A 17,683-nucleotide genomic window follows, 5' to 3' on the forward strand; every position below is an offset into this window, starting at 1 on the left:
CTTGGCGTCTGTTCTGTGCAGTGAGCGGCAGAGAAGCAGCGCATTCAGTTGGCCGCACCGCAGCCGACTTGTCAATAAATGAGTACAAAACAGCGTTTCCTAGCACCTGTCGCTTACTGATTGTTTGGAATTATAAATATGAGAGTAGTTCGTCTGTTAATATCACATGCACTTTTTTGTTTGTTGTTTTTTTTAGTTTGTTACTCAGACGCAGGCAGTGCACTGCATGAGACAAAAAAGTAATATAGCTAAAACAACTGCATAGCCGCTCTTTAGTGTAGATGCATGTTGATTTTATCAGACGATGCCGCGATTATAAAAGAGTGACTCCTGGTTAACATGTATTAAAAGGGGTCGTGTTTAGTCACTATTTAGTGTGGTATTTTTTTGACAATATTCACTCATGACAGCAAAATAGGGAATTCTAAGTCAATATACTGCATTATTTCCTCTCTCAATCAGTAGAAAATATGGTTAACACCCAGTCATGCATGAAAAGAAAATACCGTCATGTTCCATGAAACTGGTATAATTTTTAAAATTTTTTGGTCATACTGCCCAGCACTAAGTATGCCAAATTTTCTCAAGGAAAAAAACAAGTAATGCTGTAAAATACACATGAGAGTCAGTTGGTGCTACATTACTATAATATTGAAGGTTAAAATTAAATTAAATTACATTTAATTAAAGGGATAGTTGACCAAAAATGAAAATTCTGTAATTAATTACCTTCATGTCATTTCAAACCCGTAAGATATTCGTTCAAGGAGGAGAAGTCCTTGCTATGTTTCTGGGCTTGGGAACATTTCAGTTGTATTGCTGTCTATGGACAGTCAGAGAGCTCTCGGATTTCATCAAAAATATCTTAATTTGTGTTCCGAAGATGAACGAAGGTCTTACGGGTTTGGAACAACACGAGGGTGAGTAATTAATGACATAATTTTCATTTTTAGGTAAACTATCCTTTTAAGTTTCTATAATGATAAAATTACAATTACATTATTATATTTATACTTCAATTCGTTTTTTGAAATATAAACATTTAAATGGTTGCTGTCATAAAAACTTTATTCAAACATAAATTAAACATTGAAGAACAGTAAAAATTACAATGAATGTTATATGGTGCATATATTTAGCAAGATGCTCCTCTCTAGAGTTAATTTTTCAAGCTGACTAACGAGTTTATGGTCACTGAATATGTTTTTTGTGAGGTAAATGTGACGTTACGTGTCATTGTTTACAAGCTGTTATATTCACGTCTTTGCATGGTTGAAACACTGATTGAGCAATTACATGAAACAGGATACAGATTTCAGTAAGTTGTACACTTTCTTTCAGATACCTTCGGATGTTTATTCATGTTTATTTCATGCTGAAACTGGTATTGAAGCGGAGGAGACGATCAGTTCACGTGCGCTGCGTGCTGCCGCTTCTCTTGAACTGACAGCACTACAGCGATCTGTCACTACACATTAAACAGCACCAAAACAGCATTTATTATTTGAATATTTTAATAAAATGGACAGAATTTGAAATCTGAGATTTTGTTTCATTTCAATAGTAACAAAGCACAAAGCTTATTGTGATTTATTGGATGGAAGGTGCACTACAATGTTCCATTCATTAACTGAAAAACAGGCTTGACTAATCGATTCTTGGCATTTAAGAATGATATTGTTTCGTAAGGATGAGAAGTGATTAAAATCGAGAAACTTGGCATAAAATATGGAACATAAAAGAAGATAATTCAAGAAACTATTTTTGTTCGTGCAATGAAAGTCACTAGTGACCAAAACAGCTTAGTTACCAACAGTATTCAAAATACCTTATTTTATGTTGTGCAAAAAAAGTAAGTCATTCAGGTTTGAAACAAAAATGAGGGTGATTAAATTAATTAATTAATTTATTTATTTTTGGTTAACTATACCTTTAATGTTTTTTTTTTAAAATAAATTAAATTATACACTAAAGAAGAAACTAAAACTACCAGCAGATGGCGGTAAATGTCTTTATGAGTCGATTCGTTCAAACGGCTGATTCATTCAGGAATTCAGTAAATGGCTCTCTCTATGAATGGGCTACTGAATCATTGGTTCACCCGATTCGTTCAAAATGTAGATTCATTCAGAAACGAAACACCGCTGTGTTGATCGGAGATGCACAACAGTTCTGTTGTGGCTTTATAGGTAATATTTTCGTTGGCAAAACTGAACAAAACACACAATATTGTGTTTACATTTTCCACAATATTAACTTCTTATTTACTGAACTGTTTTATAAAATCACATTTGTACTCGTGTTCTTCGTAACAAAAACAGCACTCGTGTGATATTGCTTATCATATGATATAAATATGAGACAAAAACTCATACAGGGGCATTTTTTTTGCCCCAATATCTTGAATTTTTACGGCATAACTGCATTTATGGAGTTGTTGTCCTGCATCATATTTGTCAACAGTCTGTAATGTAAGATGACATACAGGTCTGGGGGCGGGGCCAGCGTGTTAACTGCGTTAAAATATTTTAATCGCGTTATTTTTCATAACTAATTCATTAAGTTAACGTGTTAAACTGACAGCCCTAATTATTACATTTTTACAAATACTTATTTCCTTTTTTTTTAATAATATTTTAACATTTCTGAAAAAATATATATATATTTAAATAACATGTTTGACTTGAATAAATCAATTAAGATGTTGTTACCACCTGAAGGACATTTTTTGGTTAACATTTTCTTTAGAGTCCATAGCTAGTGGTGTTTCTGACCTTTGCCACGGTCTCCAGGCAGCTTGATGGGGAAGGGAGTGCTGATATGGACACAGTCCAGGATGGCCAGCAGGATTTTGGTCAACCTTAGCAGGTCACTGAAGTTATAGAAACCAAAATAGATAAGGTTCCTCGCCAGGTTCACAACCTATAGAACAGACAGTGGAAAATTGAAAGAGTGTTGAAAAAATTTTTTAAAAAGCAAAGCTTACATTACATTGTTAATTGTTAATTGTGCAAGACAAATATTGGTGGTTTCTTTTTAATATAGTGCGATCTATAATGAGCCTAATGTGCACATAATAGTGAATTAGATGCAAGGATGTAACTTTCATGATGTGACACACCTCAAAAGTGAGCTTGTTTTTCTCCTTGTCTGAAAACGGGAAACTCTGGCACACAACATCTCGCAGGTAATTCTCCACAAACTCCATCGTCTGAGAGAAGCGCTCCTTCACTTCATCACGTGATGTCCCATCGTTATCATAACTGGTCAGAAACAGAAAAATGACTGGCTAATGAGCAGACCACTCACTAAAAGGGTTTTTCACTGTTTGCTGTTTCTAAAGTAAACCACTTACTCATCAATGGCAATTTGTGAAGGGATTTCAGACCACAGCCGAGCATATTTGACAGGGGTAACCTGCTCCTGAGGGTCACGGTCTACATGCATGTGCAGCATCATGCGGCAGAATGAGGCTCTGAGGTCAAAGGGCAAGTCTTCGTCTGACATGCAGCGCAGGATCAGATCCACATCCAGTTGTGCTGATATCTTGTTAATGGCCAGGTATTGCCGATCCAGACACATCCGTGCAAACAAGTTTAGTTGATACCTGACAGATAGATGCTATTATTACATTTCTGCATCATTTTCCTCACACTGCATGTAAGTGTAGGTGTGTGCATACCTGTAATAATTGATAACATCCTGGTCCTCTGTGTGTCCATCTTTGGCGTCCTGTGCAAGCTCTCTGATGCTCTTACTCTTCATCTCTCCTCTACTGTCCTTCCAGAACAACCATACCTCCTCCTCATCCTCCTCTTCCTCCTCCGCACTCTCGCCGAGCACTGTTCCTGCCACCTCAAACCGTGATAACACAAGCCTGACACACAAACACACACACATTCACTCAATAATACACTCCCAGATGTCCAGACATGGGCTTACTATTTTTAACTCTTCATGCATTTCATCACACTTTCTGGCTTGAATCAGTGGTGATAGGATGTTTTCATTTTCCCTCAATCATGTAACTGCCTGTTCGATATTGTGCTTGCTGAATTATATTAATTATATATGATATATATATATATATTTTTTTTTTTTTTTACTGTTCTGCTACACTGCCTTTCAAATGTTTGCAGTCAGTAAGATTTTTCAATGTTTGTATTTTTTTTATATAATGATAATTTTTTTCTATGTATATTTTAAAACGTAATTTATTCCTGTGATGGAAAAGCTGAGTTCTCAGCAGTCATTGCTCCAGTTGTCAGTGTCACATGATCCTACAAATATCATTCTAATATACCGATTTGCTCCTCAAAATACATTTCGTATTATTAATAAATATTGAAAACAGTTGTGTTGCTGGTAAAAACGGTGATACTTTTTTTCAGGATTCTTTGATGGATAGAAAGTTTAAAAGAACAGCATTTATTTAAAATACAGTTTTGTAGTAATGTCTTCACTGTCACTATTTAATCAATTAAATGCCTCCTTGTTAAATAAAAGTATTTTTTTAAATCACACTCCAAATGGTAGTGTACTGTATATTGTTCTAAATATGTACATAGCATAATAGTCAGTGTACTTGGTTTCAATGAGGATGTCTGCATTGGCTGGGTCCAGCACAGCATTACAGATGAGTTCTTGTGTGACAGGGATGGATTTATTCATAGACACACACAAATCTGACAAGTAGTCCAGAAATCTAGAGAAACATGGACAAAGAAAACTCAATCATTCAGGATAAGACACAAAACTATTACAAATTTAGTCAAATCATTCAATTATCGAAAAACAACTTACTTCAGGATTCTTTGATGGATAGAAAGTTTAAAAGAACAGCATTTATTTAAAATACAGTTTTGTAGTAATGTCTTCACTGTCACTATTTAATCAATTAAATGTCTCCTTGTTAAATAAAAGTATTTTTTTAAATCACACTCCAAATGGTAGTGTACTGTATATTGTTCTAAATATGTACATAGCATAATAGTCAGTGTACTTGGTTTCAATGAGGATGTCTGCATTGGCTGGGTCCAGCACAGCATTACAGATGAGTTCTTGTGTGACAGGGATGGATTTATTCATAGACACACACAAATCTGACAAGTAGTCCAGAAATCTAGAGAAACATGGACAAAGAAAACTCAATCATTCAGGATAAGACACAAAACTATTACAAATTTAGTCAAATCATTCAATTATCGAAAAACAACTTACTACTGTTCTAAATTCTATATACTAAAACCTTGTGAAGACTTACAGAAAACGTTTGACCTCTGTCATTGCCAACAAAGGGTATATAACAAAGTATTGAGATGAAATTTTGTTATTGACCAAATACTTATTTTCCACCATAATTTGCAAATAAATTCTTTAAAAATCCTACAATGTGATTTTCAGGATTTTTTTTCTCATTTTGTCTCTCATAGTTGAGGTATACCTATGATGAAAATTACAGGCCTCTCTCATCTTTTTAAGTGGGAGAACTTGCACAATTGGTGGCTGACTAAATACTTTTTTTCCCCACTGTATACTAAAATATTTTACTGCCGTTTAATCTCACCAGCATCTCTGTACTAGTTTGTATTTAAGATGAATCACTTTTATTCTAACATTTATCTTTTGTTTGTTGCTTTAGATGAAAGGGTCTGCTAAATGAATAAATGTAAATGACCAAGAACATTTATGCAGATATATTTTCGCACACCTGGGCTCTCTGTTCTTGCGGACCAGGCTGACGAAGGTGTCTATCTCAGCTGCAGTGATGTGTTTCTCTAGAAGCTTCCTGTTGTTGTGCAGCAGGGCTGTAATAGTGTCTTCAGCAAGCACATCATATCCTATCTGCTTTTGCATGAAGCGGAACTGCTTTGCTATGTACTCCTAGAGACAAAAAGTCAGAGAATGAGAGAATATTGCACATAGTGCATGTACAGGTGCATCTCAATAAATTAGAATGTCGTGGAAAAGTTCATTTATTTCAGTAATTCCTAACCCTAACCCTAACTCAAATTGTGAAACTCGTGTATTAAATAAATTCAATGCACACAGACTGAAGTAGTTTAAGTCTCGACATTCTAATTTATTGAGATGCACCTGTAGTATAAGGGGTTGTGACTATTTTGTAGCGCTACAAATGGTTTGCATTGCATTTATTTTAGTAGTTTAGTTTACCTGATTTTTGCGATAGTCCTGTTGTGAGTGACGTAGGACTCTGTAGCAGAGCCGACAGATGTGACGAAAGGGTGCATGACGTTGGTCTGCGAGCTCTTCCAGACGCAACATAGGGCCGTCCCCACTATCAGTGAATGGGGCCTGCAGCAGCTTGAATATCTGGTCAAGCGCAGCACAAGATAAATTAAAATGTAATTTAAATGTTAGTGAGATGTTTAAAACAAACCTAAGATGTGATATAGTAAGTGCCTGTTTGAGTATGTTCTGCTCTCTCATGAGTTTCTGCCGCTCTCTGTTAGGTTTGTTGACTGTGATCTCCAGCACATCCTGAGCACTGCTGGGAATGTCCACCACAAAATATACCAGATCCTCCAGCAGCTTTGTCACTGACCTTGTGTAAGAGAGTGATGGTGAGATGCATGTTTTGTACGTTTGAGAAGATTTAAACAATTAGCATAAAGATGGATTGGTTAAAAACATATTAAAAGGCAGAAATCAAAGGAAATCAAAGAATAACGGAAATAAATCACAGGTGAACCAACGATGGATGGATAGATGTGTGAAAGGACGAAAGAAAAGTGGACAACTAGACAGATGAATGAACAGACAAATGATGGAAGGAAGGTCAGATGGACAGGTAGATGGGTGGATTTATAGATGGACAGATGAGTGAATGAAAGGACAAAGCAAGAAAGGAAGAATGGAGAAAAAAATAAAAAATGAGAGATGGATGTGTAGATGGATGAAAAGAACAAAAGAAGTAAAGAAAGACAGGAATATAGATGTAAAAAAGGTCAAATGGATGGATAAATGAAAAGATGAATAAATGGTTGAAGACAGGACGGAAGGACAAATACTGAGACAGATGATAGGATAGGATAGGTGGACAAATGGATAGATGGATGGAAAGAAGAAAGAACTGAAGGAAGGAAGGACAGATGAATGATAGATGGATCAAAAGATTGATGGATGGATGGATGGATAGACGGATGATGAATTAAGGAAAAGAACAGATGTGGAGATGGATGGATGGAAAGTGGTTAAATGGACGGATGAATGGATGAATGAAAAGATGAATAAATAGTTTAAAAGAAAGAGTGAAAGGATGACAGATGGATGGATGAATAAATTGATGACTGGATGGTTGAAGCAAAATAGACAAATGGACAGAGATGAATAGATGGATGGATGGAAAGAATAAAAATAGATGGATAGATGATGGATGGATGGAAAGATAATGGATGGATTAATAAAAAAACTAGATGAAGAAATGATAGAAGGGCAGACAGACAGATGGGTCATAATGGGCGGCTGGATGGCTGGAGGAAAGACACAAGAGCCAGACAAACAAATGGATGGCTGGATGGATGAATGGAAGGACAGACAGATGGATGGATGGATGGATGGATGTACACATGGATGAATAGATGGATGTAACCTCTACCTCCTCTCATTCTGGGTGACAGTACCCTTCTCCAGTTTGGCTGCAATGGAGGCTAAGACTTTACTAGCATCATTAGCAAAATCCAAATCGCGAACCTCAGCTGGAGAAACTGGCACTATAGCAAAAGCCTCTTTATCTTCCTTCAGAGGAGACGTTCCTATCTGAGACACAAATATAGAGTGGAGGAGACACACTTCAGAGGATCCATAAACCAAAGCTACAGTCATACACAGACAGAAACTCACTCACTCTGAGCATGACCGGTTTCTCTTCCTCTTTATCTATTGGCTGGTTGGTGCTGTGAACCCATGTATTGGTGCAGAGATGCCTGAGCCTCACATATGAGTTTCTGACAAGCACAATCCAAAATACAGTATGGTTAATATATATGTACTTAATCAGAAGTCACAAGAAGTCACAATCTCGCTGTACCTTGGCACAAGCGAGTCTCCTCCTCTCAGGGTAGTGGGGTCAAGCTCAAAGATCGACGATATGTCATTGCCATCAGGAACGGACACCAGTGTGTACATAACCTTGTCCTGAGGGTTGCGTGCACGTGCTCGCATCACTTCCTGCTCTGAATCCAGCTGCGAGAGAAACAACTGATCAGTGGCTCAGTCAAGATGACAATCTGCTTTGGCTAAACTAATGTGTTGAAACGAGAGCAACAAGGTAAAGAGACCCTCAAATGGCTCAGAATAAGCTCAGATAAAAACACAGACACACAGCCACACATGCTCTCAAACACACACTCACAGAGGAACAGGTCTCCAGGCATTCGTCTTCATAATTTGGATTTACCTGATCACAATAATTTGAGAACAATTAGATAAAATCACGTTCTCTGCTCTTGCTAACATCAAGCTCTCTAAATAGACACCCTCTGATGTATTTGCATGTGCGTTTATGTGAGAACTCTTATTCCAGGTAACATATCAGTCTAACCTCTGCAGCGAGGTAATGGCCGGTGGCTAGATGTTTGAACCTAAAGAGACTGTTCCAGTAGCCGGCTCCGCCTCTGCAGGGATCATGCTGAACCACCTGAAAAGCATCCAAACATCTGTTTAGGTTCCCAAGCCGATAAAATCACACTCACAAAAACATCTGTTCAACTTCAAAGTTAAGTCCTAAACTTACCTCAACCTCCCAGAGTGCTTTGCTACTAGTAGCAGAGGTTGCAGACTGGCGCCCGGTGGTACGCAAAAAGACATACTGCTTTTTTCTGTGTTCATCGCATGTCAGAAACTTCTCCTGCTCTGCATGGAACAGCCTCACCACATCACCCTGATAAAACGTATTTCATTAAAAGGCCATAAATATTAAAGGTGCTGTATGTAGGATTGACACCAAGTGGTTGAACTAGGTATTGCAGTCCAAATTCAAAATATTGGAGAGGGTTGTTTTGCACCCGAGCCCCTCCTCCTCAGACTTGATGCACACGCAGGTTGCCAGATTGACGGCACCAACAGGAACGAGCGCACTTGACCATGAATGAAATTAAATACGCTGTGTTTTCCACCAACTGGCAACCCAGGGTGCAGAAATACAGTTGGGTAAACTGGCAGTGGGCGGGTTTCACAAACCAAATCAGAGACTGACATTCCGGCCCGAAGCGCATATTTTCAAAGGAGAATAACTGACTGTAGCATTGTTTTTCAGATAAACAAGTATGTTAACTTAGCATGTTTCTTAAATATCTGCAAACATATGGTATTTTTATTATTTAGTAGAGTCAAAAACTTACATACAGCACCTTTAATTCTAGTTAAATATAGGCCTTGAAAAAGTAAATGTGAATGTCACTGTTTGTGCAGTGTGCATGTGTACAAAACATACTCCTTTCAAGACAACCTCCTGGTTGTCGCCCCATTTCATGAAAAGAACAATTTTCCAACTGGTGGTGCAGTTCACTGAATTCACCTGAGAGAGAAAATATATAATGGAATAGAGCAGTGGTTCTCAACCTCAACCTATGGAGCCTAAGACGAGCATTAAAATAAACTAAAACAAATAAATTCAAGAAATTTCTTTTTTTAAATCACCACTTCAACATCTTTTTTTTCAGTATGCAGTATGTATACTGTGCAAAAGTAATAAAAGCTACAACTTAAAAAAAACTTTTTTGTGCTAAATTGAATTTTAAATGCAAAATATTCATTTTATTTTTAGATAACTTGATCACTGACCAAATTAAACATGCAATGGATTGATGCTGTCAAGATATGCAGAACAAACTGTACAGTGTACAATACACTAGTATCTTTGTTAACATGTGTGTATATGTGTATTTTACTTCATTGCATCCTGGATTATCAACAAGCTGATGGCTACTGGCATGAAGCGGCTGTCCAGCATTGACAGGATTTAACACAACCTTATCTCCAATGACCACCTGAAAAACACATTAACACACAAAGAACATTACAAGTGTAACTCTAATTAGTGTTTATGTAAGGGCAGGAAGCAGGACTGCCCAATTAATCAAATTATAATCAAGATTACAGTGGCTGTTTTGCAGAGGTTGACGATATACTCACATTGTCTCCAATAGAGCGGAGCTTATAGAAGGGTTGGATGTAGAACCATGAGCCTTCATTCCCTGCAGCGTCCAGGGTTACACGCATGGCGTTCTTCTCAAGAAGAGCTGGTAAACGCTTATTTACTGTCAGATACTTATTACTCTTCAAATGGAGAAGCTGCAAATGTGCGTGAACAATTACACAATTTATTTGACGGGTAAATAGTCTGAACTTCTACATATTAAATGTTCTGTATTACACAGGCAATTTAAACATTTTCTAAAGTAATACTTGTGCTCATGTGTATGTGAAGGATTTACCTGGATGACATTGCCATACTGAATGACTGTTCCTAAAAGCTTTTTGTTCTCCGATTCATTTTGTTTCTTTTCTAAATCAGCAGCATGCTAAAAAAATATAACGTGAGAAATAAAAGAATCAGAGAAAAATTACAAAATTGTGATCTTGCAGGCCAGGCACAAACCTGTATTTCCCACATGAACACCAGAAACCCACGTAAGCATGTGCAGCGACTATAGCTCTTCAGAACATCTGAGGAAGCTTCAGAGAAGTTGATAAATATACTGAACTTGCTGAACCGTCCTCCAAAAAAGAGGCTGTTGAGTAGTAAACAAACTTTGCTCTCTAGAATGATGTCTTGTAACATTGTTCAGATGGCCCACAGAGCATTCTTCACAATCTGTTTCATTTACAAGCACATCTTTTTTTAATTGTCAGCAACTTTTCTTCATTCTGTTATTATATAAGGTCATAAGCAGAGTGAACCAACTGCAGGCTGAAGCCATGAAGTCTAGGAGGTTGACTAATTTAGCCAAGCAATCACATAAATAACTTACATCAACTTGATACTTATCCAGCTGAATTAAGCATGATTTGTTTTTACAAGCATGGTAGGCAACTAATATAATAAATGTGTATTGATTTAAATGAGGATATTGAAGAAATTTGTAAAGGAATATTTTACATTCTTGGATGAACTTGTTTTTGATGCAACCATAATCTACTAAATACAAATTAATCCGATACATTTTCTTCGTACATAAATTCCGCAAACAATGTAAGATGAAGTTTCCAGTGATCTAAGGTAATTTTTTAATTTCTCAAGAGTAAATAAGTTTTAGAGCTCAAAGTTTGGTAGGTTAGCAGGCCCTGTTAGCCTTTGCTGGTGGATGGATGATGATGAATCTTTCTCTATTGACAGCCATTCACAAATAGCGGTAGATTCTCATGAAATAAAACACATAAATCAAAATTATTTAATGTTTACCAGTGCCTGTTCTTGGAAATGAATTTTTATTAATCATTTGAGGTGTGGATACTAATTCTAGGTCAGCATTACGGGCAGTGTTATTCTGAAGTAGCGAGTGGAATTCCCTATATTAATATAAACAAACAGCTCACGCTTAGGGAAAGACTAAGCTTCGCACTCACATGGAGTTTGTTGAGCAGAACAGTCTCTGTGGTGCTGGTTCCTCCAGGTTTGGCAGCTTTCCAGAACTGTTTCTGTGCAGAGTATCTGTTCATGGGACACAGTCTGAACAGACAGTCTACAGAGAGAGAGAGAGAAAGAGAAAGAGGGAACATACATTTCATCCCAGCACAGACACATAGAACACCTCACATACACACATTCACTGTATTTCAGACACACCCTGCTGATGAGGACAACAAGGTGATCATAAATGGTAAGGAAGGAAATCAGTATGAAAATCAATATGTAAACTCTGTGTCTGTGTGGTTTGAGTGTACATGTGTATAACTGTTAGAAAAGGACTAGCCTATCAGATGCAAAAAACCTTCTACATTTTTTAACAGAGCTTAATTAAAAAATAAGCGTAAATTTGGGAGGATGTAACATGACTGAAAACACACACTGACAGTATTTTCAAAAGTGATAAGAAAAGAGCTACAGGCATAAAAGTGAAAATGCACTTCTTCTTTCCAGGAGAACTCCAGTCTTACCAAATAAGGAGAGAGGGGGAGTCAAAGATAGACAGACTGACAGAGAGAGAGAAAGAGAGAGAGAATCTGGTCACTGTTGGGCTGATAAAACACCAAAAATCTCTGGGGTCATTGGAGAAATGTAGAACACACTCTCACATAAAAACAACAGTGTTTAGGAGTGTCCGATTACAAAAAAAGGCAATATTTTTTTCACATTTTTCCTGAGTTAAAAGTTGCTGCTACAATGCTCGCAATGTTAATACAATGGTGTTATGGGTGGTTGTCAGGGTGTTGCTTACTGGTACTGGTTAAGTTAAAAGATTCCTCACACCAAGCCACTATGATGTAGCTCAGGTCCCTCCCTCAATGCCAGTCTATGTTGCTCATTTATCATCTGCCAGAAGCCAATCTTAAATTTGAAATGAATGCTTACCCAAACAAAAGAAATATATTCATGAAATAATAACAATAGAAAACGAACCATCACATGCTTCCATTTTGCTTTGGTGTGTGTTTATATTTGAAGGAAATAGTACGCATTCCTCTCTACTGGGGCCCACTGACCAACAGACAATTATCTCTCTTTGTCTCCCTCCCTTCATCACAGACCCAAGCACATTGTGCAGGGTTTATTTATCAGGAGGGTTGAGTTATTGAGATAAATGCATTCGATACAGAAATAGATCAATGTTAAAGGTATAGTTCCTAATGTTATTCAAAACAGAAAAACAGAAAATAATTTATTATTAAATAAATTACATTTTAAAATATATAAAAAAGTTTAAATTTAAGTTTAAATATTTTAAAGTTTAAATAATTTAAATTGTAATAACATTTCACAGTATTACTGTTTTTTTCAGTTTTAATCAAATAAATGCAGCCTAATGAGCATATTAGACTTCCTTCAAAAATCATACCGACCCCAAATTGCACTTGAATATTTGAGTGTATTTCATGATGTGAGTAGTATAAAATTTAAGAGAAAAAAATGATTAACCTTATTTTTCCCATAAGAGCAGGTGTGGCAAAACAGCTTGTCGCTTGATATTGCAAACTGGAGTGTCTTACCATATTATTTTAATGTATTATCTTAATTATGAACACACTGGTTTGTGGTGCAAACAGTTTGACCATTTACTGCACTTTGTTATTCTTCTCGTTATTTCTCTACAGCTAATGAACCGGAAGTCTCGCCTATTCACTGAAAACGGCTTGCTTCCGCATTGAAAAATAAGGTGGATAGCTTCAGAGGACTTGGAATAAAGTGTAAAATCTACTACTTTGATCATTTTAGTTTAGTGTTGTATGGAAAAAAGCAGCGTGAACTTCCTTCAAAACAAAGGTCCCATAGAAGAAAGAAAATCATGTATGTTTTGAGCAACTTGAGGATGCGTAATTTATGACAGGGTTTTCATTATGGGACAAACTATTCCTTTAATATTGAGTAGATACACTATATCAAAAGTCTCATCATAGGTTTGTTTAATGAAGAGGGTCAAAAATATGCAGTTTTTCCACTCTGCTAAACATCTCCTTTTGTGTTCCATGAAAGAAAGAAAATCATACAAGTTTCCAAAAACACGAGGGTGAGTAAATGATGCCAGTTGTTTTGGGGTGAAGTATTCCTTTAAGATTTTTGTCAGCAGAAAACAGGGAGGTTAATGTTGAGGAATTAATAGAAAAAGAGTATGTGGACCTCTAACAAATCAGCTGGTTCTGCTTGTTAATCATTTATTTGCTGTAATAATCACTCTTGGAACAAATTAATTTGAAATGTCCTGCTCAAAATATCCGCTTTCAATTAAAGTTTATGAACATGCTATTTCAAAGCATTATATCATAACAGGGAGTGTCAATCAACTCACCCCAGAGTGCTTATGAAGCCACTGGTAGAGCCTTCAGCATAAAGGGAGCAAACATCCCCAATGTGCAGGAAACTTGACATTTTATCCACCATGGCAACCACTCCACCACCTGCAGAGGTTAGAGGTCATGACAAGGTTTGTGTGCAGGTTTATCATTAACAAACAAGCATAACAGCAGCTCTAACCATAAAAAGACCTATAGATTTACTAAAGTAAAGCAACACATATGTATGATGTGTGGTTAGAAGTGTAATTCACTACAGCACATAATACAAAAACAGAACTTTTTCAAATAGAACATATATAAATAAATAAAAGCTCTGCAGAGCTTTTTAAACAGAATGTTTTCACAAAAACAAAGGAAGAATATTCATGTCTAAACCAATTTGATGTCTTCAAAGACCGCAAAATTGGCTTAAGACCACAAGTGGCCCAATGCATGAACTAAATAACAACATGTGATATCAAATATCAAATATTTAATCATTGGTAACCCATGATGTGAAGAAAGACAAACAAGTTGAGGACTCTAAAACTGACTGATGCATCTTCATTCTTTTGTTATTATAGTTTAATCTGAATCCATACTAAATTTATATTATTACTTTTCAAATTCTCAATTCCAGTTAAGTTTATCCCAAAATCTCATTCTTCCACTGAGTTTTGATAACCAGAAGCTGGCAAATTACAAGTTGGCCAGTTATTTATTAACTTAACTGGCTGGACACTCATTCCAAGTCCAGTGCATTGGAATACCATACTAAAAATAAACATTCCGTGTCAAATTTGCAACTGACATACTGTACCAACATACCAAAATAAATTTGAATGCTTATAAAATACAAAATACATAAATACAAAAAAGGATTCTATTTAAATTAACTCAAAACAGCCGACTACTTTGAAGCTAAGGGCTAAATAATAATACTAATATGAATTTGTTATCTAAAATTACTTATTCTGTTTTAATAAAGTAATACTTCGAAAATAGATTTACTCTCATAGTATTTCTGTAAATGGTATCACACATTTTCAAACTTAAATACTATACTAGCCCAATCATCCCTTTGTTCACTTTAAAAATTGTGGTTTATCCAACATATTAAGACATGAAGACATGGAAATGTACTGATAAGACACATTTGATAAGAAATAGGTTTGCTGTATGACAAAAAGAAACAGGATTTGTGAGCATACTGTACTGTCAGTTCCATGTAACTCCATTGACGACTGTATCATCACCACAGATTCTTCCTGTTACTACTAGATTTGATTAACAAATGATTAGCCAACCAAACCGTTAATATGCACAGACAGAGAGAGAGAGAGAGAGAGAGAGAGAGAGAGATGTGCGGAGGAGGGATTTGCATGTGAATTTCTTTCTACCTACAAAGCAAAAAGCATACAAAAACTGTTCTTTGTTATATATATTTGTAGGCTACTTATTGCAGCTTCATCTGATGCTATTGCAAGCGTAATGCAGATTCTGTCCCATCTTATCTGCTGAACATCAGCAGATCGTCCGTCTTGACAAAATAAACTAATTCGATTTTCTACCCTAGTCATCTGTCAAAACGAAAAAGACAGAAATGAGACCAGGCGTGTACACATTAACTTTATCCTGCAAACGCATTTGTGAAAAGCAGTCATTTTATGAACTGCGTGTCCTAAATGCGATTAAACTAACGGAACCAGAACTCTTCTTGACTTCATCTTAATATTGTTGTGAATTATTGCGTTAAACAGTATTAAACATCAGCGCCGGCCAAATTACACACTTTAGTCTTCCTCGTTGAGTTTGTATCTTTTTTATCCTTCAAAGTTTCTCATGGCAGTTTTTGTAACATAGGGGCGGGTTCAGCAGGGCGCGCGATGCTCTCCCGCAGATAAAATAAATATTTAATTAACCATAATTCATGAACAAAACTCTTTGTAGTCCATTCGTTCTTGTGTAGTCTCTCTCTCACCTCTCTCCGACGAAGTTGGAGCAAAAGTGTCCGCGGTATTTTCTCAAACGTTTCGTCCTCAGTTTGAGAAAGTTATTATCCCGACTCCTCATAGAGTCCAGCAGCGGTCCATCGCCCGATGCTCGTCTCTTTTCGGCTCGCCGAGTGACTCTGTCAACAGTGCAGTACGACGGGATTCTGGGAAACCGTGTTTCAGTTGTGCTACGCCACTGTTATTTCAATATTCTGCCATATTCAAGAACTACAAGACCCAGAATTTCCCTTTCACTTGACTAAATAATTGTATTCTTCTTGTGAAGGGTCTATAGAGACTGTAAAGAGAAACTGTGTTTATTTATAGCCAAAATATGCAAAAATGTGTAAGAAGGGGTGACAAGCAAGTGATGTAACAAATTTTTAAATTGTTTGTTATTGGTGTTATTAAACTTGCCCCACTGCCGTTTTAAATTTTGTGCATGTTTCATTAAAATGACTTAATGTAACCTAAATCATAAGCAACTCTACTTTAATTACCTGTATGCAAATGTACTATATAAATTAATTCAAGTGAAAATCAGCTGAGAAATTTCAACAGTACTGGAGATGCCTTAAGGGCCCCTATTGCTATACCAACTTCCATGCCATTTGCAGAAAGGCAGCATTTGAAAAGCTATGCACATTTTCATGAGATGTATTACTGTCACGAATTCGGCCTATGGACTTCCGTTTATTCACCACCAGAGGTCACCCTTTCCATTTCATTGACTCTCGCACAACACAAACTGTTGCATAGCACCCCGGACTACATATCCCATCATTCTTTGCACAATTTGCACACTGCACTGATTGCACACAGCTGTTTCTAATCACCTCACTCACTATATAACACCCACTCTAACCACATTTCTCTGCTGAGTATTGTTTAGCCTGTACCCCTTTCCGAGTCTCCGTGTTTTCCCTGTTTTGCCTTGCCTGTTTTTGCGGTTTCTGATCTTTGCCTGTTTTCTTGGATTTCTCCCTCTCGTCTCACCCCTGTGATTCTGTCTGCTGATCAGTGACCTACGCTAGCCCTGGGACTATTCTTGTGTTTTGCCCGCCATATACCTGTTTGCCATTGTTCTGACCCTGCCTGTTTACCACGTCTCTTTAATAAAGCCTGCAGATGGATCCAGATGGATCCACACGTCTCACAGTGTCTGTGACTGAGATGGCGGCTGTACCAGAGCACGCTCACAAAATGGCGGCGGAAGCGGAGCCTAATCGCAAAATGGCGGCCACACTAGAGCACGCTCGCAAGATGGCGGCGACAGCGGAGCACACTCACAAGATGGCGGACACAACAGCATCTAGTCAAGTCACGGTTGATCATCATGAGTCCGGTCAAGTAACAGTTTATTATCATGAGTCAGGTCTAGTCACAGCTGTTCTTCCTGAGTTCAGTCAAGCCACAGCTAATCTTCCCGAGTCAAGTCTAGTCACAGTTGATCTTCCTGAGTCGAGTCTAGACAGTTGATCGTCATGAGTCAAATCAAGTCACAGTTTATTATCCTGAGTCTAGTCAAGTCACAGCTGATAGTCATGTGTCGAGTCTAGTCACAGTTGATCGTCATGAGTCGAGTCAAGTTACAGTTCATTATCATGAGTCAAGTCAGGTCACAGCTAATCTTCCTGAGTCAAATCTAGTCACAGTTTATTATCCTGAGTCTGGTCAAGTCACAGCTGATATTCATGAGTCTAGTCAAGTCACAGCTGATCTTCCTGAGTCAAGTC

General features: G+C 37.1%; 1 protein-coding gene across 1 annotated transcript in view; it reads right to left on the minus strand.

Moving 5' to 3' along the window:
• itpr1a (inositol 1,4,5-trisphosphate receptor, type 1a) overlaps positions 1-15,222 on the minus strand; it is a 44,930-nt gene extending 29,708 nt beyond the window's left edge. Inside the window, exons 1-21 of the mRNA XM_016272085.1 lie at positions 15,165-15,222; positions 13,968-14,076; positions 12,402-12,406; positions 11,590-11,705; positions 10,458-10,544; positions 10,156-10,314; positions 9,912-10,010; positions 9,455-9,538; positions 8,756-8,902; positions 8,564-8,659; positions 8,051-8,205; positions 7,868-7,967; positions 7,619-7,779; positions 6,424-6,565; positions 6,175-6,333; positions 5,711-5,883; positions 5,003-5,122; positions 3,683-3,877; positions 3,356-3,607; positions 3,122-3,263; positions 2,775-2,922 (exon numbers count right to left, since the gene is read on the minus strand). Of these exons, the coding sequence (XP_016127571.1) occupies positions 2,775-2,922; positions 3,122-3,263; positions 3,356-3,607; positions 3,683-3,877; positions 5,003-5,122; positions 5,711-5,883; positions 6,175-6,333; positions 6,424-6,565; positions 7,619-7,779; positions 7,868-7,967; positions 8,051-8,205; positions 8,564-8,659; positions 8,756-8,902; positions 9,455-9,538; positions 9,912-10,010; positions 10,156-10,314; positions 10,458-10,544; positions 11,590-11,705; positions 12,402-12,406; positions 13,968-14,059 (2,632 nt within the window). The 5' untranslated portion in view covers positions 14,060-14,076; positions 15,165-15,222. The remainder of the gene's footprint in view (positions 1-2,774; positions 2,923-3,121; positions 3,264-3,355; positions 3,608-3,682; positions 3,878-5,002; positions 5,123-5,710; positions 5,884-6,174; positions 6,334-6,423; positions 6,566-7,618; positions 7,780-7,867; positions 7,968-8,050; positions 8,206-8,563; positions 8,660-8,755; positions 8,903-9,454; positions 9,539-9,911; positions 10,011-10,155; positions 10,315-10,457; positions 10,545-11,589; positions 11,706-12,401; positions 12,407-13,967; positions 14,077-15,164) is intronic.
• Positions 15,223-17,683: the final 2,461 nt, after the last annotated feature.

The sequence above is a fragment of the Sinocyclocheilus grahami genome, unplaced genomic scaffold (genome assembly GCF_001515645.1).
Source record: "Sinocyclocheilus grahami isolate Dianchi unplaced genomic scaffold, SAMN03320097.WGS_v1.1 scaffold67.1, whole genome shotgun sequence".
NCBI classification, from domain to species: Eukaryota; Metazoa; Chordata; class Actinopteri; order Cypriniformes; family Cyprinidae; genus Sinocyclocheilus; species Sinocyclocheilus grahami.